Here is a 27908-nt window from a genome sequence, read left to right on the forward strand (position 1 = left end):
ACAACTCACATGAAGCATCCAATAACTGACGAATAGGACAAGAGACAGTGATATAGCCTAGTTTTCCACACTATTTTTTAGACATGATACCAGCGCAAGACTATCGCCAGACCATTGTGCTAGTGGATGCATGTTTCTCTTTGCACAGAATGATTTTTAGTAGCAAATGCGATGGAAATTGTTGCACTGTACAGCCCTGGAATGTCATAATTTCTTAGAAAAACAGCCCAATCACATCTTCTCTGCAGTCTTTATTATTCACTGGCTGACTCACTCACTCACTCACACACACACACACACACACACACACACACACACACACACACACACACACACACGTGCGAGTGTAGATGTGCTGTCAAGATGTGATCCATCGTCTTTTTCTTCGGTTTCCTCAATAACTTCACAGTTCAGGCCAACATTAGGTTGCGATGTGAGTGCAGAGTCCAGGGGTTTACTTTGTTTACGGTTGTTTATTATTATTACAGTCCAGCTCAGTGTGCCTCTCAGACAATCCTCCTGGACCATCACAACCCACCATGATGGATTTTCAGCCATTTTGAATCTTTTTAAAAACAATAGTTTGAATAGAGCTACTGCTGTCAATCACTATTCTAAATTTGAATATAGATTCAAATTGTAAATATAATCTATACATTCAGTTGTGGAAGTGAATATTCAATTGTGGAAATAAGATAAGCAGATGCACTGAACTCACTGCATGACGGACAGGATTCACAAAACCAGAGTTTTTGTAATTACTGATTTTTTTTTTTTTTTACCTGGAAAATCTGCTGAAGTGTGACATTTAAATCTCTCTGGTCTGAATGTCCTGTGAAAATGATTCCAGAGTGAGCTGTGAAAATATTCTGGCTCTACACACCGTTTGCACTGCTTCTCTGATGTCCGCCCTCTCTCTCACTCCTCTCCTGATCCGGTGAATTAAGAGTTAACTTCAGGCAGTCCAGAGTTGGTGACGATTGTTGGAACAGTGGAAAGATGAACCGAGATAAGTTTTGGTTTGTTATTCTGGTGTTTTATGATGATAAAAATAGTGTTTCTGTGAAAGCAACCTGGTAGCAAGTATTAACCAAAGGGGAGGGCTCTTTGTGCCTCTGTACGGGGCCAATCAACGTCTTTACATGTTTGATTGTGGCACCCTGCTGTGTGGAGGTGAGGCTCAGTTGGTTGGGCTTACTGCTTCAACTGAGACAACCCGTTATTTGATATTTTCATTAGTCGCCTTTGTGTGCTTTGGTCACTGTGGCCAACAGTGCAACAGAAGCATGCAGTAGTCATGGTTTGATATGTACCTTGGTGTGAACATCATGGGTCAAAATGTTTTCAGTACAGCAGTTAAAATAAATGCAAAGGATAAAATGCGAAGTGATATTTTTGGGAAAATGAAAACATTAATTTGTGTCTCATGGACATGTGCTCATTATTGTACAGCCACTTCTACAGCATGTATTTAATCAGCCAGTGCAGTGCACTGCTGGACAACATGACACTGCATTGCAGCCTGAAGAGACACACCAGGTCGATTCTATCACAAATAGTTTAGCATGTTAGATGCAACGACATAACAGGACTTAGGTAAGACACAGTTTCAGTCTGATCCACCACTCATACCAAAGGAGCAGCATAAGACCAGTGGTTGTCCCTGGTGGCATGTTCTCGGCCTCTGGAGGTGCGCATGTGTGTTTTGGTTGTGCATGTGTGAATGGGCTCTTTTCCTGGATGGTACCATCAAGACAGTACAAAGCTCTGTAAATCCAGTTAGTGGTAGCACCATCCCCCACAGCTGTCCATCAGTGCTGCCAGGCAACCTGCTGCTCTTAACCTTGGCTCTGATGTAACAGGGTTAGCCTGGGCTTGGTCTGTGTCTCCCCACACTGTCACTGTTAGGATGTGTCTGTTTTTGGCAGGAGGATCATTCACATGCCAGAGCTGCAGTGACATCCACTACAGGCCAGCTCATTTAACAAGAGTTCACTCTCGAGTCCTGATTGCACGTGTTTGGGATTGGATGCCAGTTTACGAAGCTCAAACATGAGGAGTTATTACAGAGTAAGCTTATTGTCCTTTGAGTTCACAGGCCAAGACTTTACATTTCTGCATAAACCAAAGTGGATCTGGCTTGATCGGCTTAAGTTGGATCCAGCTGAGTTTCTCGCATCAGTTTGTAGGAAAACAGCATTGTTGGTAAATTCTTAACAGATCTGGGTTGTAGTCACCTTTGGGGTCAAGAAAACAAGTTCAATTTAGGAGCCACCGCCACTAAGTAAGGCTCAGACATGCTGTAAAACACATGATTTACGCTGTAGAAACATCAGACTTCTTAGGATATTTGAGCATGACGGGACTGCATGCTTGGGCCACCCTTCAATAAATCTTAATGCACTTGATCAATATACAGTATCAGCGGTCAGTGACCTGTGATCATGACTGCCTGCTGATTCAGTGGCTCTACACTTGTTTACCCCTTAGGAAGTTCTTCACTTTGAAGTTTGGCATTCAGCCATGTGACATGAAACTAACAGTGTGGTTCAACAAAATACTTCTTTTCTTGTTACCAAAGTGGGTTTTGAAATGCCAGAAGAAACAACTTGGCACCTTATTTGGACCAAAATACAGCACAGAGACTAAACATGTGAAGGAGCCCAATCAACAACTCCTCTCTAGATTCAGATGCAAGCAAAAAGGCAACGTCACTGTCAGCAGCCAGTGGTTGTCACATTACTGCTTGGAGGGGTCTTAAGAGATCCCAGATAGTTTCCCAGACCTGCTCCATATGTCAGTGGTGACACCTGGACCGTGAGCCATAACAGCAGTGTACAGCTGTTGCCCCATTTACCTGGGGGTCGGGCAGCCATGCTGTTGGTAGGATCAAACAGGGACAGGGTTGTAATTAGTACCCCACTCCCGCCATCCCCCTGGGCAGGCCACAGGGCTCGGGGGAGTGACTGATCACTGTTTGCATGTTTCAGCTCCATAGCTGAATTCCCCAAACACTGCTGGAACTCAAGAGCCTGCTCCACCTTGCTGCTCTGCAGTTTTACCGGGTGTTATCTCCCCTTCATCACCCACCACTATCTCAGCTCCGCACACAGGGCGGACTCAGGAAAAGCACAGTGTTGTTTGGATCTTGGGTCACGGTAATACCTCTGTGTGGAGAAAGACATGCCACTCAACCTCAGCTTAAACTCAGTTGTGAATTAGTTACACGTCTAAGCACATTAGCCGCAGCCTTAATGGCTCATCATTAGGAGCAGTGAGATAGACATTTAGATATGAAATTTGACAGAGTGGAACTCATATTGTAGGAACCTTTTTTAACAACTATAGAAACTTTTGATTAAAAAGTTAATGCACAGATTTCTTCTGCAAGATTATCTGTTATAATGAATCTGTAGTTCATGTGTGGCCACTCTTGGTGATGAGAACAGATTTCTGTGGTGCTTTTGGACAGTAATGGGACACCATTTTCCTTGGACTTTCTGTTGATGAAGTGAGAGCCTCTGTGGGCAGTGCTGTTGTCTGTTATCTATTCAGGCTGTCTACCATACTCACATTCTAGCGAACCTGTTTTTCTCTGTTTACTCCAAATACAGTGGAAATGTCAAACTCACTGCTCTCACTGTGGGAGAGGATTTTAGGGCCTGGCTGTGTTGTTAGTGTGTAGTGTATTAGCACTGGAAAAATGCCACATGCCTGAAATATACAGTATTTAAAACGTCCAACCTTCCAATGACATTTTCTATATATCCTGTTCAGGATATTTTCGAATTTGAAATTTGCAGTTCAGGGCCAGATGTCTTTTGACAAATACCTTTTATCAGTTCCTCATAGTAGAGGGAAGTAGAACGAGAACTCACAAGTTTGAGGTTTGATACTCACCAGCTGAATTTGTTTTAGTATCAGTAGCTCTCTATTGATTGCCTTGGATAAAATGATTCTTCATCAGAAAAACAGTAGCATTGATTGTCCAAATTTACTTCCATGACCTCATGTATTTCCCTCACAAGTGACCTTGAACAGCCGTGTGAATAATGACTGTTGTCTGTTGTCTGTTGGGAAGCACAGGATCAAGTTCGAACCTCTGGCTGACTTTTCACTGGAGATCACAATTCACATCCCATCTACTACCAGCAGTTAATGTTGGGTTCTTATTTACAGTCTGAAAAGGTTGTTTTTGGATGTCAAAATGTATGTTCACAACAGCCTATTTTGTTTTTAGTTTGGTCACATTAATGGCCATTTTTTGTTCTTTTTATACCTTGGTGAAGTGCAGTCTTTATTTGAATAAGATCATGTACTGCGTGGACAATTCAGCCTTTTTTCTTTTGTTTTTGGAGGGCAATTTCCCCCTTCCATCTCTTTCTTCATCTTTGTCCTCCTTCATCCTCCAGAGGATTTTAGAGCTTCTGACAGAATGAAACTCGAGACCCTGTGCCAGGTGCTGTTTCATACACATCCTCTTTTAATTTACACACTCTGTGATAAGAGCTCCAAACATGGCAGAGTGAGAAATTGGACTTCAAAGGGAGATTTGCTTGTAGAATGGAGGGATTGTTTAGGGCAGGGACTGAGGTGCAGATTATAGGCTTGCACAAACATATTCACTTTCAGTTGTTGTTGTTGTTGTTGTTTGTGTGTGTGTGTGTGTGTGTGTGTGTGTGTGTGTGTGTGTGTGTGTGTGTGTGTGTGTGTGTGTGTGTGTGTGTGTGTTTATGTGTGTGTGTGTGTTTATGTGTCTAGAAACACTTGTCCCTGAGCTTTCCTACACCCACGTCCCAGTTCCTGTTCTTCTTTCAGCTTCCTTGGGCGGCACTCACTAAATGCTAGCTCCATGGACCAGCAGGACTCCACAAGTATGCTGCTGCCCACCACACAGCTATAATTACCTTCAACAATAAAAAAAAGAAAAAAGAAGACCAATATTGAGTACTTTTTCCCTTCGCTTTCATGGAAGGTTTTAATTTAGGCTTTTGCCTTGATGTCAGAAAGCAGTTGATGCCATGGATCCGCCCATGGACTCTGCTCCTCTGCAGGCAGGCAGACAGTAATGAAGCAGCTGTCAGCTGTTGCTTTCTTCTTAGAATGACGACTGACTGCTGTGAGCTGTTGGTGACAGGAAGGCCTCATCCATGTCATATCCGATAAAACTTTGGAAACACTTTAGGGTCTGCTATTCCAGGTTATAGTGGTTAGTTGGATATTGTTAGGATGAGGTTTGAGCTGGTGGCCCTTTACTAGTACAAGGCAATGTATTGTAATGCATGTAATCATATAAAAATTTCTGGTAATTTCAGGTGTATATAAGTTATTATAAGTTAATCAGTAAATCTGTGTAATGCATATATGAAATCAGTCTCAGAAGAGATAATTGTCTTTAAAAGCTTAATGAACAAAAGTGGAGCTGTACTGTGGGCAGCCGAAGCTCTGAATTGGATGATCCCAGCCTCTCCTGGTAATGGGCTGGTATTTTAAGAGGGAGGGTGGATTGAGGGAGAGGAGGAGGCAGCATGCCTCTATTGCGGTGCCAGAGTGCAGTCCAGGACGTGCACATCTGTGTGGCTTCATGCCTCTGTCACACTACACTGGTTGGACTGTGTCGCACAGCCCTGAGTCCTCATTACACTGCCTCTGAACTGAGCCAGATATCCATCCTGTCACTTTCATCACTCCAATTTGTTCTTTTTTGGTTGTCTTTGAAGTCCACATAAGTGTTACCGGGGAAGAGTTTCAGTGTGGGTCAGAGGAACGCAGTTCATGGCGGAGGGCTCACATACAAACCCTGCCCTCAGGGACTCACCCCTCTGTTTGCTTTTGATTTTTGGTGTGTTTTCTTACATACAGAAGGCAAGTGTGTTTGCCCATTGAGTTTGTGTTTCTGTTGAACAGAGTAAAAGCAGGAATGACATGGTTAAAGTCACTGCAGGAGTAAGCCCCTCTTCAGATCTTTTAGCATTGTGTATTCTGTAGCATTTTGGCTTTGTATGTAAAATATTTAGTCAGTTTCCATGCTGTGCTCTCTGTTGCTGCCCAAACCTTTCTAATGCCAAAGTTCACCTTCACCTGTATACCACAATCGCTCAGCAGCAGTTATTCTGTCAACTCAAATGTCAACTCAAGTTCTGTCATTTGATTGATTACACAGCAGCATGGGCACTGGGCAGTACTAGGCAGTAAATGAGACAAAAACATCAGAATGCTAAATGGTACTGTAGAGTACACAGTTTACAACAAGGGATGATTTGCAACATTTTGGCAGTTTTCGCTTTTTTTCGGACATGTCTGCTTATCTGACTGTTTATGTTCCTCGACCTACTGCATTCCCAGATCTCAGTAATTGCACTGAGGACAATGTTACCATAAGTGATAAAAATAATGAACAAAACTGTGAAAATTAGGCCCAAGTTGGAATAAACTGTAAGTATCCTTTAATTTGTACGAGGTACAAAGATGGACATGTTTAATGGTTGGTGAGTTAATGAAAAGGGGAGTGTTTTAGTTGTGTGTGATTGATATTTGCATGGCCCATGTGCAAAGGACCCACAATTCTAAGCAGCTGTGTCCCTGGTAGCAGGAGTTATTAGTAGTATAGTAACAGTATCAGCAGTAGCAGTAGCAGCAGTTACAGTCTTGAATTTTCTGTTGAGTTTTGGTGACCCAGTTTCAATTTGATGAAGACCTCTGTGTCACCTGTTACTGCCTTTGAATATTCAGTGAACTCTGGCCCTTCAGCTGGAGGAAAATGGTGCATCAAACTGACTGAAGACTGAGTGCACCCATTAAAGTGCAAGCATATCTAGACAGAAGCGAAGCAAGTGTTTAGTTCTGCTTTTGCCTTGAGTGAAGTCATTGTGGTTGTGCTGTCCTCTCTCATGCTTTTCCTGTATGTACAGAATGTCATCTCTTACTGACCTCTGCACATGCACCAATCAGCCACAACATTACAAGCACCTGCCCAGAATTGTGTAGGTCCCCCTGTTGTATCTGGCACCAAGACGTTAACAGCAAATCCTTTAAATCCTTTAAGTTGCGTGCTGGGTCCTCTATGGATCGGACATGATCCAGTACCTCCCACAGAGGCTCAATCAGATTGAGATCTGGGGAGCTTGGTTTAAATGTGAGACAGCATTGAGGTACTACTGTTAAGTGCTTGGCTGTATGCCTTCCTTAGGGCAGGGTTGTACTAGAAAAGAATTGGTTCAGTTATCCGACCACGTCAGAAATCCAAAGTGTTTACACCTGATCAGTACAGCCACACTCAAATGCAGGGAGAAAAACTTACCATCATAGAGGGCTTTGGAGACACAATATTGTTTGAATATGGATATAACTGCACACATTCTCAAAAAGTCACTCCTGGAAGGCATTCATGGTGTTTCACTTGAAATGAAAAGTGACAGAAATAATTGTGTAAAGGATGAAAAAGAGACCTAGAGATAGGCCCTTTAGATTTCCTCTCTTCTGATCTTCGGTGACAGTTGTCTGAGGATACATTGTCAAAGGTAGAAATTCAACACTGGCCTTTTTGAGGACGTCTTTTTACCACTTTCAGTACTGAGATCAGGTCTGAGTTTATTAAAAAATAAGTGAGATAATGACCTTGCAGTAAATGACTTTACCATGAAAACATATGGCATTCTATACTTACACAGATGATGTTAGTAATTGTAAGGAGAGCAGAGATAAACTTTCAGTAGGCTTTTTGCTTTTTCTAAAACACTTATTTGAACCCCTCTCAGTGTGTTTGGATATAATATCAGCTGTCCCTCAGGCATCTAACGATATCCTGCCTGTCCACCAACAAGGCTCCATTTTGGCACAGGTGAATTAAAAGAGAGGCTGCAATGTTAATGAGTGGGAGATAAGTTCTTCAGGTTGAGGTCATGTTCACCAGAGGATGACATCTGATCAGGAATACGATGGGTCCCATCAGTCCCTCAGGTGGGAGGACATTTGAGCTACACTGTGTTAGGACAGGATGGAAAAATCAAGACTCAGGATGGATATATACCTGTTATTTTATAGTGATTTCTTCTGTATAGACTTCAGTTGTAATTTGTGACTGTTATCTCATAAATTCCAAACAATCAGATTAAAGTCTGAGTGTGAAGCTGCAGTGAAAAGACATGATCCTTAGTTTTTCAACGGAAAGTTCATTCCAGTGAACCGTGAGAAATCTGAGAAAGCTTCTTTTACATGTGGCCTTGGCATTCTTTTATAAGTGAGTGATAACAGTGCATATCTCCCATCTCTCCCTGGGAGCCTGAGCCAAAGACGAAAGAAGGCATCTGGAAAGAAGGACCGGCTGGAAAGAACAAATGGCCTTTTCTGCTCCCTGTCACCCAGTACTGTCCAATCCTCAGTGGACATGCAAATCAAAAGGCCTGTTCACATTCCTCCTTTATTAGTGCTATCTGCATGCTGCTGTAATAAGAGCTCATGTCCACTGGTAGTTGCATCAAGTGATAATGGCACTTATCAAAGTGATCATCATCATCCTACTGTGATGTGCAACACATAAAGCCTGATCAGAAGATTCTTCATACCCTGAGTTATGGTTAAGACTGAAAAGGATTAAATCCTCTCAGATGTGCACTTCAGCCAGAATCAACTATGTGTTAGCCCATCTCTCAGCACTTTCTGGCTTTCCTGCCCTGTCTGAGTGTCTGCGACACTCAGCCTCAAGCCCAATTTGTTCATACTAACGGTATGATTATTTAAAAATGCCTCAAATATACTTTCATTTTGTAAAAAAGCTTAAGGTATTTCCTAAAACAGCTGGTCGCTGTAATTTTTAGCAGATGTTAGTCAAACAGGAGGAAATAGTGCATACTGTATGTTGGGGTAATGAAAAAACACGTAGCCCAGTGCAACAGTGTGGCTCACTGATGTGTTTTTAATAGTTCTGCCTTTTGGACATCAATGGAACTCTGTTGCACAGGAGAATAAGATATACCTAGACTTAGATACACACAGTACTTGTTAGTAGGACACATTTATTGCTGGTTTGGGTTTGCACATGGGAGTTGTTGACAAGAAGGAAAAAAAGGATATTCTGGATTATCTGTAAGTCTTCTTACATGACTGACATCTGAACTCAGTGCAGTCACATTAACTGACATTAACTACAGCAGGCAGTATGCTGTGGTCTAAATGTCGTAATGTACTGTATGCAAATTATTGAAAAGAGTGTCCTTTGCCACCTCCTTAAGACTGAGATGTAATAAGTTTACAGGCAGGCAAATTTTAAGTATATATGAATTAAACTACAAACTGTATTACCAGGAAAAAAATGTGTTCAAGCTGGAGTTTAAGTTAAAAGTAATGACACTTGACTTTAAGCCTCAAATTAACTTTTAGTAGTTTGATAAATAGAGGCTCAGAGGTTTACTGTCATCGTTGCTGGAGGAGGGCATAGTGTTGCATGCTCAGTTCCTCGTCTAGAGTTCTCCAGCTTGTCTGTGAACTGGGAATCTCTGCCAATGTGTTGAATCATCAAGACTACCAATGACCTCGCTGGAACATGGCTGTGTGTTAGAGGAAATCAATAATAAATTCCACTGCCAAAGATTTTATATACTGACAGTGTTAAATGTTTTACCTCTTGAACTTGTTAGTTTGCACTATGATTTTAGTAGGCTGCTGGTCTGACAGGGTGGTAGCAGTCACCATCTACACTAGAAAAGGCAACAGAGAATGGATGAGTGGGTGGATGAAGTTCAGACAGTGTAGTGCAACAGGATGGCATAATGTTACATAAAGTGACTTACTTCTAGTTGTGCTGCAGTGATAGCAACATGTCAGTGCTTGCATTGTATCCCTGTGGGCATTTCTCCATAATGCAACCTGCTTACTCAAACTGCTGCTATGTTCTGGAAAAGTGGTTTGGTAAAGATAAACATCTGTCAGCACGTATGTTTTTATTTGGTCAATTTTCAACTAAGGAAACAGGACATTGATGTTGGAAATGGACCGTCTGTGTTTAAGCAGTTTGTAGCCCAGTCACTCTGTTGATGTTAAGCGTCCAAGAAAGGAAAGGACAGTATTTTACCACCAGTGTTGTTTGTATTCATGTGCTAAATGAATGGAAATCATATCTGTGTTGCTGAAATTGTCCTCATCAGTGTTTGGAGCAATGATAGGTGAGCTGTTAATGACGTTAACAAAGAAAAGTAAGATTTTCAGAAGTTGAGGTACTTGACGAGTATGAGCCCAGAATGAAGTGATTCTGCTGTCTTCTCTGTTTGGCAGCAGCGAGTCTGTTGTTCTGTTCTCATATCCTGCCTGCTGTCTGTCTAATATCCTGAACTGGCCCTGTTCAACCTGCACCTTGCCTTTGTTTGGTTCCTCATCAAATTAATTCAGGCCACAAACTTCTCTATCTCTTCAGTTCCTCTGCTGAGTCAGAATTAGTCATTTCTTCTGAATCTTTCCTTTTGGCAGAGGCTTTATATGCTTTAATGGCCGTTACATTTTTACTCTTGTTTAAACAAATTGGACCGATCTTGTTTGGGTTGGCCATCCTCACATTCAAATTATCTCTACAGAATTCCCAGAGACTAATGCAAGTCTAGACCTGCAGTGTCTATTGTCACAGGCGGTTACTGGAAGTGTTTCAGATAGAAATATATAAATACATTTTACAGTTGAAACACAGACATGGAAAAAACAACTGGAAAAGCTACAGAGTAAATAAAGTCTGTAATTGCTTTGTTATGGAGCCACACAGTTTTAGGCCAACAGTTTTTAGATGAGGCTTTGCAGAGAAAAAGCAGGAAAATATAAGCCCTGACTTTTCTTTCTTGGTCATTTAGACCATATTACACTGATGTGAAAATGTCACATCCTCCTTAAGTATAGAGAAGTACAGTATAACAGCACCCTTTTCACTTCTCAAATTTGAAATCAAAAACATTCTTACACTTACGGTCCACTGTAACTGTTTTGTTTGTAGTTCTTGTATGTACTTAAGTGGAGTAGAAAACAACTTCAGAGTCGCAAGGGAATCAGAATGAGCCTGACTGGTTGACGCTTTGGTTGTCAGCATTCTTAACTTCTCTAGTAGTGTCCTCAGCAGTAGCAATGACTTTCTTGTCCTTGAAGACACCCTGACATCACTTCACTTCAGGCAACAATCAGTGTGAGTACCTGGACAATCCAGCCCTTCATGATTACAGGAACAGTGAAGACTAGAAAACAGTGAACAAGCAGGTGCGTGCCAGGGGACATTTGCATAAACCTTTCTCAACTTCCACATGATGCTTCCACTTCCATATGCGTGGCATGAGAATATGTTCCAAAATTCAGTCTATAATGACTACCATCTCATCACTCAGTCTTTGAGTCCATGTGTATGAACAGGGGCTAAAGCAGTGCTCCCTAACCATGAAATAAAAGTTCTCAGTGGACTGTATAGTCTCAGCAGTCCACAGGCTAGATGGCCAATATTGATGAAGTCATCTGGTGTCATGATGCTGTTGATGGTACAACAACCTCCCATCACACACGTCAATACCAGACTTATTGTGGAGTTGTCTTAGGTGTGAGAAGCTTTTCCCTCTGTTGAGAAATTAGTTTGGACAGACCACCCTAGTTTACAAAAGAGCCAATTACAGCAGCATAATGCCGTCTCCAATTAGATTTGCATGGCCCGCTCAGAGGCAGGCACTGCCTATTGTCCTGCAGATTAAAGCCAGCCAGAGTGGCAGCCATGCTGCTCTGACTAAGCCTCAGGCTTCACTTCCACTGCCTCCACATTCTCCTCTTGCTGCACCAAGCCTTCCAGCATCATACACACATGCCTACATCTGTAGATTCATCTACACATTCTGTACTGATGGGTGAGTGCTAGCATGCATTTGCTGTGCTGGACCCACAGGAGACAGATTAAGAAAATCCTCAAATCGAAATCATATTTTCATCAGCTCTGCTCTGCCTGGTAAATGCCCACATCAAAATCCAGATAACACAAGCTTTCACTAATAGATTTGTAGTCTCCAAGCCCAAACTGAGATAACCTTGATGATGTCACTATCCAGGGTTGTTTTCTCAGACTTGAACTTATCCAGAGTCACAAAAGACATGATACAACTTGTTTCGCAGAATAGTTAGTGATGTTATTTATCAATGTGTAAGATTGGCCAAGTGCCCCTGGAATGTTAAACTGCTAGTTTATCAGAGCTAATATGGCACTTGGACACGTTGTTGACACAGTTGGTACTATCGACAGAAAATGATCCCACCAAAACCTTCAGCATTAAAAGATTCTAGGTAGTTTCAGTATTTATGGCTGTCCATATGCAAACAAGGAAGCACTGAGTTTTCCATAGCTCTGATTCATTCTCCATACTAACAGTGGCTGAGGATCTTGGCTGTATTTAGAGCCATCTGCCATATTTCTCTTAAAAATGATGAATTCATCAAACCTGGTCATAACATAAACTTAAAACGTAAACCTATTTAACTTGTCCAGTAGACTCATGTGCCTCTATCTTGAAGAACGTTGAGGAGATCATTCACTAGGAAACTTTGAAAGGGAAATATAACGTGGAGGGAATTACTCAAGGAATCAATACCGATCACAGATTACCTTTGCCGAATGTTGTAAATAGTAAACTGAGTTGGTTCTGACTTTTCACAGGATGCCCAAGGTGAGTCTTGGGGGTTGTCAGGTTAGAGGGATTCAAATTCAGGGCACATGCAGTCTTGTGGTGTGTAGCAGTGTTTATTTAGTGTCTGAACCCCTGCACGATAACGGTATCATTTCACTAATGTGATCACAGCACAGACCCTTCTCATGGACTCATTGGTTTGGCATCTCCCTTCACTTCAGATAAACTTATCCTCTGTCATTGACTTTGTTGTTGGTTTGATATTGCTGTTAGTCTTGCTTTGCTTTGATTATTGTGTTTGTCTTACCAAACTGAAATAATACATAGGCCTGCAGTGTATGATAGGGCTATCATTTTTTCAGAAAGTCAAGTTAGACTGAATTCAAACTAACACGTAATTCTTTAAGATAAATTCAAGTGCAACCCGCACAGCCTCCATCCACCATTTTTATTTATTAGTTTAATGATAGGTCGATAGGCCATGGAATAGGTCAAGCTGATAGTGAATTTGAAGAACACCCTCTGCTGGACCATGAAGCATACTACTTCAAATGGTCTACTGCACTTATAGACTGTAAATGTTGAACTCAAACAGGTCATTACACCATTTTTAATTTTTTCCCCCACAAATTTCGAACAAATGTTTGAATTCTGAATAAAAAATGGCCACCCAGTGTCTGAGGATTCATCGTAAAGCACAAGCCTCAAGACTCTTTCCAAAGTTAGTTCTAATATACTGTGTTAATATACTGCGTATTTAAGTTCAGTGTTATGGTTGAGATCTTAGAGCAGACATTCTGCTTATCATAAGCACCCAAAGTTACCAGACAGCTGTGTGTGTATGAAATGAAATGCAACCTGTGACTTACCTTTCTCGTGCCTTTGTTAGAGAACTATTGTAGTAGTGGGATGGCAGGGATGTTGTGAGGTTAATGACTGTGAAGAAATTGCACTAATGAGTCATAAGTTGCAACACTGACCACAAAAGTGAAGGTCATATAATTAGGAAGGGTGCTAATGATGGTGAAGCCACAGGAGAGAGACACAAACATCCTGACCAATTGGCTGTCAGCTGATGACCACTGGCGTTACTCTGCTGGATACAGTCTGAGCCGGCACAGAGCTCTCCTGCAGCATCACTATCAACTGAACTAGCCTGGAAAAATACAGTGGGGAAGGGAGGAAAACTACTTAGTTGTACAACTCCAACCTTTGTCCCACGAATGAAACAAACACAGACAAAGGCATACTGTATGGCAGTAACTGGAAGCTTATTTTTTACCAGAAATGTAAGAATGACTCCTACACCAAAGCCCCTTTATGTTAATCTAAAGGCAATTTAAAATATCTGTCTCATGTTTGAATAAGCACCCTTTTTTGTATTTATATCTTATTTGTTTTCACAATAATCATGTCTTCTGCACAGTGTTAGTTTAATAAACCAGAAAACAGGTTCTCAAGTAGGGACTCAGAATAGATCAATATAAAAACTATTTTCACCTTGCGGTGCGAATGGGACAAAAGGGGTATAAAAGAAACTCTTGTACAACCAAAGTAATAATTGCAGCCTCTCCCTATGTATTCAGTGTTTATTCATGACATCAGTTTGTTTTGTTTTTTTTACCCTGATCCAAGCCCTTTAATGTTGGTTATATCAGATATCAAGTCCAATTTTGTACTTAAATTATGTTTCCTGGACTTCCATGCCAGGGTCACCACACTACTCAGCAACACTAATCCATATGAAATACTGATGCAAGATCCCACCGGTGGATATAAGAAAAAGGCTATAGAATGTTTACGACAGCTACAGAAGGAGAAGACCATCAATCTTGAACAATATCATCGCCTGTATCCTGGGAAAGCCATCCCATGCATGTATGGGTTCCCCAAGATTGATGAGAAAAGAACTACTGCTACAAGACAACACCCTTAACAATAGAACCAACCTCAGCCCAGACAACTGCTGGACCTCTATCTGAATGCCACCTACTTCCAGTACAACGGAGGGTTTAACAGACAAAAGCTTGGCTGTGCCATGGGCTCCCCAGTATCCCTCATTGTGGTCAACCTCTACATGGAAAACTGGAAGGCAGCGACATGAACTCCTGCAGAGGAACAGCCCAGAGCCACTGGTTTGGATGAAGATGGCAACTTGCATCAAAGACCTATGAATTGCAAGCCTTCACAAAAAAATCAACTCAGTAAACAATAAAATCAGGTTCACACGAGAGAATGTCAAGAACAACAGCTTGGCCTTTTTGGACTGTGCCACACAGACTGAAGAGGACAGCCTCCACATTGGAGTACACAGGAAACCCACACATACAAAGCAATACTTACTGCTTGACTCTCACCACCGGTGGGGGAATATGTTAGGAATTATGAGATCTCTGCAACACTGAGCTGATAGTGTACCAAGAAGTGCCCAAGGCCAAGAGAAGGATGGGGATATTCTAACTGGACCTTTGTGAAAACAGCCGCAAGATCTAGGAAGAAAAACAACACTGCAGGTGGTGAAGAAAAGCGCAAATACAACACCTCCATCATTCCATATGTGTCTGGAGTATCAGAGAAACTCAACAAACGCTGAATCCCTGTGGTTTTCAAACCCAACGAGACACTAAGTCAGAAGCTGTCCACCTGTAAGACAGCACACCCAAACACAAGAATCCATCTAGTGTGATCAGTGAGGAATGTACATACTTGAATATCAGGAAACTTAACAACCTTTAAACGCACGGCACAGCACAAGAGGGCCAACTCCTCAGGCCAAGACTCTGTAGTTTACCTACACCTGTCAGATAAGGGACACTCATTCAAGGGTAACAACATACATATTTTGGATAGGAAAGATAGATGGTTTGAAAGACAAGTGAAGGAGGCTATTAATGTAAAAATAGAGAAACCATCCCTCAACAGAGGAGGAGGAGGCCTATGACACCACTTATCCCGCACATACAATGCTGTCCTTTTGTCGCTTCCCTGGAGATTGAAAAACTATTCAAAGTTGGTCTCATGTGACAACTATAACAACTGTCATTTACACTTGGCCTCAGGAGACTCCAGCAACTCTTAAGAACTGTCATTACACAGCCAGGAGCACAAATGACAAAAGTGGTTTCAGTGACTGTGATAACAACCCTACAGAGGCTATAAACCTGGGACTCCCTTCCAGTCATTTAGAACTGAAAAAGCCCCTTGGATGAGAGACAAAATGCTTTCAAGTTTCTACAACCAAGTCCAGTTGCCCTTGCTTCAGCCTTCGTTGGATAACCATGACCTGGTTGACTGAGAATCTTCAGGCACATACGAAATAAAACATGTAGCTTCCAGTAGGATTGGGCGGTAATCCAGTAATAAGGTATCCCACGGTATTTAAAAATAGCAACGGTATCAGTTTCATTACCACCATTAAAAAAATGCTGCGCATATAGGTCTATAGGGGTCGAACATAATTGTAGCATCGTCATAACAAAAATGAAGTCCTCTCCATTCAATGTATCTGGTTGAATTTTTACTCAAGAAAAAGGTGACTGTACAAAAGTACATGCTACAAAAAGAACCTGAACAGGTTTAAAGGTGTTTTAACACAGTCATGTCCAGGCGCTCATTTAGGCGCACCTGAGCAGAGTACCATTATCTCGTCCAAGCATACAGAGAAACTCCTCTGTTGAAAACACTTTTTCAGCCTTTTTTCTGCTTGCTATTGTTCTTAGCTCTCGTAAAAGGACAAAATGCAAATAAAACAGTAAAATAACACTTCGGGCTGCTCAGCAGAGTCCTCTGTGAGCGCTCTGCTCTTTCAGGAGACAGCGGTGAAACTAACTGCGTGGTTACGCCGATCAATAGCTCAGCGACCCGCCCACATTCACCATAGAAACACCAATGACGATCCAGAAGGAAGTAACCCCAGAGATAGGTTATTGCATGAAGAGCGCTCCCTCCATTCGAGAAACCCTCTCCTTTTTATGTAAACAAGCGGGACCTTCGTGATTGATCTCAAACTAACGCAGAGTCATAGGAGGAGACATTAGCAACGTTTTTTTCGGGCTGGAATATAACTTTTGACCACAAAAAAGCAAAGGTAAAACATGCTTTATAATTTTTTGCAATTTTTTTTTTCTGCTAGTCTTTGGCTGCTAGCTCGCCGAGTTTTCATCGCACAGTGAGGAGGCAGACATCTTCGTGATCATCGGACTCGCTGTTTTCATATGATACCGGGCTTTTGTGGTCTGTGTGAAGTGGTGAAATCAGCAGATGCAGTGCCTTTGACGTGTGCTGTTTTCGTGCTTTCGTTACATGAGCATATAATTACACATATTGCACATATTTCGTGGGGTATGAATTATGTTTCGTTTGGGTGGCAATGCTTGGTAGAGGCTTTTAACTGAGTTTCTCCCCATCATTCTGGTATGCTACAAGTTAGGACTGGTGCTTCTTCGCGTGAGCATTGACCGTCTGAACTGTGCGCATGTCAGGCTGCCCTGCAAAGTGATTTTTAATTAGTCACGGTAATACCGTATACCCCGGGAAAATGTGGGGAAAATTTGACGGTATCAAAATTTGGATACCGCCCAACTCTAGCTTCCAGTACTAAATTTTGCACACCATATTTCACAAGTTGCTTAACCCAAATACAGAAAGCACTGGTCGAAAACTTTACAGCTGTTAAGTGTGAATTATTGATATGACTGGAAGAATGTGACTCTTGAAATTGATGTAATTCACTCCGCTAGAGAGACAACGGATCAGTCTGTTTGAGTTGTTGGGACTATGAAAAATAACTGTGGTTTTACAGTGGTTTTACGGAGTAATGCTTCTTTTACCTCAAACAATGTTTGGCAGAGCACAGGCACCAGTTGCAAAGAGCACACAAATAACAAGTTTTGTTTTCGCCTGTTATCAAGTTACTCACAAAATTACCATTAATTAGTGACAACTGCTACCAGCAACCTTTGTCATTGCAACCACTGTGAGTGGAGGTCAGCATCAGCTAAAACTGAGAAGCTGCTACTTACATACTTTTGCACACTGAAAGAGTGGAGATTTGTTACCGTTGGATCAACGAATTTTGCTAACCCAGTTGTCTCAACAGTCAGTCACCTTGAGCATACCTGAACACAGTCAGATAACAGTGCAGGAAGTGTTTTCTGCTGGAATTAATCTATGAATTTCTCTAAGTTGTGGCACATGCACTGGCCTGATTTCAGATGTAACAGCTGACCCTTCACCTCTGAAGGCACAGATTGGCCAAAGACTTCCATTAATGACAAGGTTGCAGTGTGTTTGATTGGCAGTCTGCCCTCTCTTACGTGCAGAGGAATGCAGGCTAGAGGAATGGAAAAGCAAAGACTTACTCATGCAGTTCCTGTGATCGTATTCAGCTTCAGGTATCACTTTCCATAGCCCTCAGGCCTGTCCTTTCTTTTTCCCTGCATGGCCTTCCCTGGGGATCAGGCTTGTGGCTGCATTCCAGGGCCGTTCTCTCAAATTAGACTTTCTGGGGGTTGCAACCGTTCTGATGCTCCCTTGATTGGTAGGCAACAACACAAACCTTGCCTTCTTGACCATGGTTGAGACTCTGCAAGCTGCTCCAAAGCAGCTGTCCCAATGTTTACACTGAAAGCCTCCTGCGATTTGAAGAACAGTAGGTTTGTAAAGGTCCAGCAGTTCTGCAGTAAACACTAACCCACTTACTTGTTGTCAGAATTGGACCATGCATTGGGTGCTGTATAGCATACTCCTTGAGGCTCTTAATTCTGAGTTTGCATCAGCAGAATACAGTACAGTATTTTTATTGGTTTACATTCAGTGTGTTTATAATATAACACACTCTATATATATGATAATATATAATATAGTGATAATATAATATATAATGTAGAATACATTTATTTTCTGTAAAATTGTTTTGTAACCTTAGCTTATTTTTTCATTTGCAGATAAATTAATCCCAGACTATCTCTTCATTTACAACCATGTACAGTATAGAATACCAAAGTCATTGGAATAATTTTACATGCAGACTGCTGAGAAAGGCTGTAAGCCTTTTACAAAAAAGTGGCAAACATTGGGTCATCATTTATCCTCTTTCCTATCCTCCCTTTGCTGTCGATGAATTGAAACTCACTGCTGGACAGGTACTGCTGGCAGAGAGGAGAGCTGGTTGGTCACGGCCTCAAAGTCTACAAGAATTTAATACATTTTCAGAAATATAACTAATTTGGCTCAACCATCAGGCTGTGTAAAATATACAGACTGTGGATAAAGATCAGGACAGAGAGTTGACTGCGGTGGAAGGTGGAAAACTTTTTATGTTATTTTATGTTCTGCTTATTCAACAGGTGGTTGATAAATTGCTCCTATTACCTTCCTTACTGGCAGGCTGTGAAAACTGATTCATGACACCCATTGCTGTTGTTGACTCAAGTAAAATACGACTTCAAGTCCATTTAATTCTCTCCTCCATGGCCTCTGCACTAAACTATGTCTATGTGTCTGTGTATGTGTGTCTATGTGTGTGTGTACGTATGTGTGCAAACATGCATTTGTGTGTGTGTGTGTGTGTGTGTGTGTGTGTGTGTGTGTGTGTGTGTGTGTGTGTGTGTGTGTGTGTGTGTGTGTGTGTGTGTGTGGTGGAGGAGCTCAGTCCTGCCCTCATGCAAACAGGCAGAGACAGCAAAGGAGAGGACCTTTTCTCTCCTCTTCAAAAATCTTTATTTAGAGCCAGGTTTTGAGTGGTGTTTCTAGACCACAGTGAAGGCTCTGTATCCTCAGACAAATTATTGGCTGAAAGTCCATTATCAGAACAATAAGGATTATTTAATTTTCTTATTTTTGACCAATTATATATCAGCCACCATTTTGTTGCATCTCTGTTTTTTAATCTTTGAATGAAGACTTTAGTGCGAAACAAAATTGCAATCACAAGCAAAATTCCGAGTAATGAAGTCCATTTTATGTAAGAAAGTGTGGTCAGAACTGCTCAGATGAGCCACCTAAATCCTGTAGAAAAATTTTATCGAACATTCATTCAGCTGACTGGTACAACATCAGGGGTCTGAGTGCAGCTGTCACAATAAGCTGTGTGCCTTGGGCCAGACATGGCAAAAGTGATATTTTACATTTGAATTTGTATTTATAATAATGATCATCCAATGTGTGCCTCTAACATCAATCCCTGTCCTGTCTTCACAGATGCAGCAGCTCTTCTATGAGAACTATGAACCAAATAAGAAGGGCTACATACGAGATCTCCACAACAGCAAGATCCATCGTGCAATTACCCTCCACCCCAACAAGAACCCTCCCTACCAATATCGCCTACACAGCTACATGCTCAGCCGCAAGATCGCAGACCTGCGCCACCGAACCATTCAGCTCCACCGGGAGATCGTCCAGATGGGGCGCTATGGAGCAGCAGAACCCAGCCGAGAGGACCTCCAGCTTGGCATGCCACCCTCATTTATGCGCTTCCACCCACGGCAGAGAGACGATGTCCTGGAGTGGGAGTTTCTGACAGGGAAGTACCTGTTCTCATCGTCTGACGGTCAGCCTCCTCGCCGTGGGATGGATTCCTCCCAAAGGCAAGCCCTGGATGACATCATCATGCAAGTGATGGAGATGATTAATGCCAATGCTAAGACGCGAGGGCGGGTCATTGATTTCAAAGAAATTCAGTATGGCTACCGAAGGGTCAATCCTTTATATGGGGCAGAGTATGTGCTGGATCTGCTGCTGCTGTACAAGAAGCACAAAGGAAAGACCATGACAGTTCCTGTGAGGAGGCACGCCTACCTGCAGCAGACCTTCAGCCGGATCCAGGTCAGAGAGGAGGAGGAGATGGATGCCAGAGCTCTGGCCAGCCACATCAACAAGGAATCAGACTCCCTCTCATTCCTGTCCAACTCCCTTAAGATGCTGGTGCCCTTCAAGCTGGCCACCTCTGGCCAGGACCAGAGAGAACCCAAAGAGAAGAAAGTCAACATCTTGGTACCTCTGTCAGGGCGCTATGACATCTTTGTGCGCTTCATGGCCAACTTTGAACGAGTTTGTCTGATCCCCAACCAAAACGTCAAGCTGCTGATCCTGCTCTTCAGCACAGACAACAACACAGAGAGGGTCAAGCAGGTGGAGCTGATGAGGGAGTATCACATGAAGTACCCCCGGGCCGAGATGGAGATAAAGCCCGTCACTGGCTCCTTCTCCAGGGCTCTGGCTTTGGAAGTTGGCTCCCTGCACTTCTCTAACGATTCACTGCTCTTCTACTGTGATGTGGATCTGCTCTTCACTAGCGACTTCCTCAAGCGCTGTCGGACCAACACTGCCCTGGGGGAGCAGTCCTACTTCCCCATCATCTTCAGCCAGTATGACCCCAAGGTAGTGTATGCTGGGAAGGTCCCTAGCAACAACCACTACGTCTTCACGTCCAAGACAGGCCTGTGGAGGAACTACGGCTTTGGGATTGTTTGTGTCTACAAAGGAGACTTGGTCCAAGCTGGAGGCTTTGATACCTCCATACAGGGGTGGGGATTGGAGGATGTGGACCTTTTTAATAAATTTGTCCAGTCAGGGATTAAGTTGTTCAGAAGCACAGATACAGGGATAGTGCACGTTCACCATCCGGTCATATGTGACCCCAACCTGGAGGCGAAGCAATATAAGATGTGCCTGGGCTCCAAAGCCTCGTCACACGGCTCCACACAGCAGCTGGCTGAGCTCTGGCTGGAGAAGAATGACCATGGCTTCAGGAGACTGGCCAGCAATAATGGCTCAGTTAGGACAGCGTGAGAAAAGCCGGGCTGCAGACTGTCATAAACTGAACCTGAACTGGGTCTGAGCTCACTTCCTCCTCTTAGTGGTGTTTTCACTACCTAATTTATTTTTTACTGAAATTGAAGACTTCACATGGATATATTTTGAAAATATGTCTTTTTTAAAAGAAAATATACAGAAACGCCATGATGAACAATTCATAGACGCAGTGGGGGCTCTAGTATGGAAGTACGTGTTTTGATTAATAATAGAAGTAATATTGACCAGTATTCTTGTATGAGCCTGATCACAGCAGGGGCCTGAGGCTCCTCCAGCCTGTTACATGTTATCTGTCAGGACAGTGGGAGAAAGGGAGGCAGGAGTTTTTTAATGTGTACCTCAGTGAAGTACACCGTCATGGTCCTTAAATTTTCCATTTGTCTTGTGTGCAGAAAACAGACTGGTGTCCATGTACTCTCAGACCAGCAGTGCTCGAAACATAACTCTTGATTGTGAATGTTTACAAAAGACTGATTCTAAACAACATTTCAACAAAAACTTAAATCACAGCTATTTCGATAATTACTATGGGCCATTTAATTTGATTTTGTTGATTTACAGTGGTTTTCTTTTCCATTTGCTTTTATGGTTTTGGTAATATGACACAACACTGTTACTGTTACTCCAGGATTTCTTTGTATTTTTCTTTATTATTAATTTCTGTGAACGCAACTGCTGGATTTTATATCTGCAATTCATCCTTTGCTGTCTAATTTATTGAATTTGCAGGCTCCATTTTCGACTTTCTGACTGTTGAAATATGTATATTGGAAAGATCGTATAACCGTGTCAGTTGTGGGATAGTGTTTTTTTATGTTCCTTTTCTTAAACTCATTATCACCAAAGAGTTTGCACCGTCTGCTTTAGGTGTCATGTTGCCTGTGTGTGTGTGTGTGTGTGTGTGTGTGTGTGTGTGTGTGTGTGTGTGTGTGTGTGTGTGTGTGTGTGTGTGTGTGTGTGTGTGTACGTGTACGTGCATGGGTGGGCAGTGTCTTGCAGGCTCAAACATGAAACTGGCTGTATAATGAAGAGTAAACACAAAAGCTCTGTCTATCCCAGGCCTTTCTGATTGGTTAAGTGGGAACCAGTCTGGCCTTTATTCCAGTGGGTTGACATGGGAGCAGCGCTCTGGTCGGCCAGCTCAAGTCACACATCACTGTCTCTTTTTATAAATGACTTTCTTTTATGTTGAAATGAAAAGTGTTGTGGCTGGTCCCAGTCTACCGAGGTGTGGCTTCAGTGCTGATTCCATTGAGCTGTGATGTGAAAACCCACATTGTCTGGTCCTGTGCTACAGGTTTGAACATTTCCTCGCGGCAGGCCAGAATCACTGTCCTGCTCCTGCCTGTGTTGCCTATTGGCAGGTACTGTACATTGTAGCAATCCATCGGATTAATGCTCCTCTTTCAGCATCACAACATGAATGGCTGATTTCTGAGACTGATGTAACAGGATGAGTCATTTTTTTTTGTTTTCTTTTTTGTATTTTTTGTTCTTTCAGCTCTGTCCGACTGGGCAAGGTTTTCTATTTAAAAAGAAATAAAATGGGGGGGAAAGTATCAAAATTTGCTGTTTTTGTGGTATTTTCCTCAGTCTGTCACATTCTCAGTCATCACCTGCCAGGATGATGCTCACTACAGTGATAACAGGTAAAATGCAAGTCACCTTAGAGCCTTTATCATTTCAGTTTTTAATTGTGCATCAGTGGTGCATACTGCCAAACAATTTTTTATTTCATCTATAATGATGACAGCATGTCTTTGGGGGCCTCCAGCTGTTGCCCACTTTTCTTAGTAATCAAGCCTAGGGCACATTCCTGTGCTGGAATTCACATCCAGTACATGGAAAGGATTGTTTCACAACAGGGCCTAACCGCAAAGAGTCCCCAGTAATTGAGATGTGCAATTAATTAAAACAATAATAATATATCAGCAACAATCAATTGACTCACTCTTAAGCTCCAAATAAATCCTGAAGGAAGGTGTGAAGCAGCTGAGATGAATCTCATTGGTGCTCCTGTGGTCTGTGTGTGTGATCCCTCTGTCTTTTAGATGGAAGCCCCTGCAGGGACAATGAAGCAGGGCCTCCAAAGCAAATGCTGGGAGAAGTCAATACCCGGCTTTTGTCTGTGCGCCGTGGGGCTGTGAAGGGGGGGGGGGGGGGGGGGTTCAACCACACCAGACTTTGAAGGTGATGTTTAATTGACGAAGACGATGACCATCCTCACTTTTGGATATGACTGCACATAATCATATTTGTGATAACTGTGGCATGTGATAACAAAGGCATTCTTTTAATGGGTTTATGTGTTTATTTGGTTGATTATGTACCTTTATACACAATGGCCTACTACAATAATAGATGGATTTAACAAAGGCAGATAATCTCTGATAAACACAAAGATCCTCTGCGTGTCATGACTTTGCGCCGTCGTCTGTCTGCATATGTGTGTGCGTGTGTGTGTGCCCAAACTTCATTTGATTTATTATTCCCGTCCCGTCAGCTGCAGTTGTTAGTGTCTGGGAATGAGGGAACATGCAGAAAATAATTCTGCAAATGTTTGGTAGAAAGCAAAAGGCTGATGACTGTAATAATTCCATGTATTATTCAAGGTTTTCTGATAAATGCTAATAATAGTGTTTGTTGTTTTCAAAAAAAATGTGTATGTTTGTGTGTGTGTGTGTGTGTATACACACACACACACACACACACACACACACACACACACACACACACACACACACACACACATATATATATATATATATATATATATATATATATATATATATATATATATATATATATATATATATCATCTGATGTCAAATGGTAGTGATGATGATGATGATGATGATGATGATGCTACTTACAGCTAGTTTTTGCAACTGAATTTTTGCAAGAGTCAGTTTTGAAAGAACTGCTCACAGCAATAGGTTCTCCTAAAGAGAGATGCAAACTTCAGTGCACATCTCCTCATTAAGGGAAAATCCTCTGTACGTACATACAGTTAGAAGAGACCAGAGAGAGGTTGTTATACCAGCTTTGAGTTTATCATTGCTTTGCAGCTCAAAGATTCAGTCAGGCACATCAGCTGGTTCCACTTTAAAATGTCTAATGGAGTTTTGCATGCTCCCGTTGTTCCTGGGGTTCTCCTGTATTTTGCCCTTATGTCCTGCTGTTCTCCCGTTTCACCCATTATGCCTCTGGCCATGTTGACCAGAGGCATAACCACCAAGCTTGTTTGATGTGTTTGCTACATTCCTCTCTGGTAACGCAGGTGGCACCAAAGAAGAAGAAGAAGAAGAAGAAGAGGAACGTGAGAGGGATGGAGTAGCCGCCTGTGCCTGGTTTGAGCAAATATTTCACCAAATGGGAGGAGGCTTACTCCTACTTAATGAAGAGCAATGTCGGTCAAAGGCCTGCCTGTTTGTAAAATCTGCCACAGAAGTTTAGTGGAAAAGTGACAAATCTGCCAAGTATAAGTGCAGCCAAGAGACACAAAAACATGCTCCACCAATGACTGTAATCATACTATCTCTCCATCCATTTTCATAATCACCATCTCCTACTGGTTATCTCTCTCGCCAGTAGTTGTTCTCAAAATCACCTTCAAGTGGTGCATAAAGTAAGAATTTATGTCCTTCAGTGTTTCCATTGATATACTGTAATGCAGGATGTACCTGACCACCTGACTGTAGTCTCTTAATGTAGGAACTAGTTAACAAAATCCTTGTTGCTCTGATGTTTTAAATCAAGTGGTTGCCTGGTGGTGATTTTAGGATTGACTGTGTCCCCTTGTCTTAATGTAAGGGGGGTGTGGACAGTGGTAAGGGTGGTGGAAAATTTCAATTGTTTTCAAATCCCAGTGTTGACAGGTATAATTCAGATGTCACAGCAGGCTTGTGTTCAGTGTTTCCTCGTTCCAGTTGCTCTCGCCACAGCTTTAATGTCACTTCAGATGATTTCACATTTGAAAGCAGAGAGCTGAGAAGCTGCTGGAGCTTGAGGTTCAGATCTAAGAGGTTCTTGCGAAAGTCCACCATGAAGGCCACATCACACAGACACTTGCTATCACTGAGTTTCCACATCAGGTTTTCCTTAATTTCTATGAATTATTCCAGACAACCTGACACTACTAACAATGTTAGGGTTTGTCCGATGCTAACAGTTCAGCATTGGCAACAAGGAACCCCTTCATAAATTCTCCTTCTGAATGAGGCTTCAGCTTCTTAGCTATCAGCTGGCTCACCACTAAACTTTCCTGTGTGTCAATGATGTGTCAACAATGTCCCTGTCAGAAATGAAAGCTCCTGTTTATTTATCCAGGCACATTTTTCCTTGGGACTCATCCAGTTTAGCATGTTTAAGATGTGTAATGACTGCAGACTGCAGACTTTTTTTTTTTTTTTTCACTGTGAGCTTGTCCCCACAAACTAACTTTCACCTTTTATTTTAACAAAAAATAATGGTTTGTCTATTACTCTTGTAAAGCGTGACACTGCATCTAGTTTAGTTGTTTTAAGAGTCCCCATGACACTTGTCTGCTACAGTGTCAACAACAATCTAAAATGATGAACTTCCACAACAGCAATATTCATTACAGGACTGCTGTAACACATTCAATTATAATGTACAGCAGTTTCTATTTTACTGCTCACTGTGTGTATCCGTACCAGTGCGGGAAATCCAGGATAGGCCAGGATAATAACTATTATTTTGTTTTAAAATTCTAAAACGCATTTATGTATTGAGCTTCGAAGTTAATTCCTGAACTTGGAACAGCTGTTAACAAAGCAATCTGTCTCCAAGGTCTGTTTAAGAGCTGTCAATTTATTTAGTACTTATGCATACTTGAAATGAAAAAAATGAGTGGGTATTCCTGGAAACAGCTGGTGATGCAATGATCAGCTCTGAAATAAACATGCAATCTATCAAACAGTGTCACAGCCACCACTGAGCACACTATGTGATTTTGAAGTCAGTAAACCAATAACAATGTTCTCATTCTGCTGAATACAGTCAGTTTAGCTGTCTGTCATCTGCGTGTGCACGTGTGTGTGTGTGTGTGTGTGTGTGTGTGTGTGTGTGTGTGTGTGTGTGTGTGTGTGTGTGTGTGTGTGTGTGTTTCTCATACACACACAACTGTTTTATGGACATACCTTGGCATAGTTTTTAAAGACACACATGGAGACAGCGGGGCCCCTGTGACATTTCACCTCCTGTACGATACATGCTGTGTGTGAAGCCAGAGACTTTGACTACTGGGACTTTGACTACTGGGCCCCCATTTACTGCAGTCAGCAGGACTGTGCTCTGCAGTCAGTGGTGCTGAAGATCCTTTACCAGCAAAAATCCTACACTACATTTTTAGTATTCAAAATTTAATTGAAGGAAAAGAAAACAGAGTTTTATTGTTGGCAATCGACAGTCGACATATGTATTATAGATAAAATCGCAAATCTTTCATGTGTGACAAAATAGTCTGAAGTCAAGGGTCCATTTGCTTTTTTTGGAGCTTTCTTGTGATCTTCATCAGTGAATAAGTGAATGCATTCACTGATGGACACCATGAAATTCGTTGAAAGCTCCATAGCATGTGTGTTGAGATTATTTTGTCACCCATGCTGTTCACAAAACAAGACCACAAGACCCATGTCAAACTTTCACTCTTATATTTTTATCTGATGTGATCCAGCAATCATAGCCTTTAAAACCTTCCATTATAATAGCAACGTTATGTTGCAATACTTGCACACACACACACACACACACACACACACACACACACACACACACACACACACACACACACACACACACACACACACACACACACACACACACACACACACACATGTATTATTTATTTATTCATTAATTTTCTTCATCTACTCAGTTCACTAATTTCTGTGACTGAGATGTAATGGGTGTATTGGCACCCCCACCACATCCTGATAAACTATACCTCAAATAGTCATACAAGCTAATGGTCACCGGTTTAGTCCCCTCTCTGCCCCACATGAACAAGTCTGGTGGTTCCACCTCTAATATGAGGGTGGTGGTGGTGAATCATGCTACCTCTGTTCACCCCTGGACAGACCAAAGCCCGCCCTGTATCTGCCACAGACTGCCTCGATCTTGAGTGTTTGGAGCTCAGCTGATGATGCTGAAACACGTTTTTCAGCGACATACAGTATGTTGCACTTTTGATTCTTTATGTCTCTAAAGAAATGGTAAATGTAACCCTCTGTTCAAGTGACGTTGAATATGTGTGATATAGTGTCATCTTTAATTTCTAGAAAGACTATTAAATGCAAACCACATCACTGACTGAAAGAATCATTTCCAAGGCCTGTGCACACTGAACAGTGAACATCTACCCCAGAGTGTGAAGCCTGTCTGTACAGAGATATTCGATTCATCGACGTAGTAAGGATCTGCTTAAATCCTCCAGATTCC

The 27908-nt window shown here is 42.0% G+C and overlaps 1 protein-coding gene across 1 annotated transcript in view; it reads left to right on the forward strand.

Moving 5' to 3' along the window:
- chsy1 (chondroitin sulfate synthase 1) overlaps nucleotides 1-23007 on the forward strand; it is a 58936-nt gene extending 35929 nt beyond the window's left edge. The window contains exon 3 of the mRNA XM_070968553.1: nucleotides 19830-23007. Coding sequence (XP_070824654.1) covers nucleotides 19830-21422 — 1593 coding nt within the window. The 3' untranslated portion in view covers nucleotides 21423-23007. The remainder of the gene's footprint in view (nucleotides 1-19829) is intronic.
- The last annotated feature ends 4901 nt before the right edge of the window (nucleotides 23008-27908 follow it).

The sequence above is a fragment of the Chaetodon trifascialis genome, chromosome 1 (genome assembly GCF_039877785.1).
Source record: "Chaetodon trifascialis isolate fChaTrf1 chromosome 1, fChaTrf1.hap1, whole genome shotgun sequence".
NCBI classification, from domain to species: domain Eukaryota; kingdom Metazoa; phylum Chordata; class Actinopteri; order Chaetodontiformes; family Chaetodontidae; genus Chaetodon; species Chaetodon trifascialis.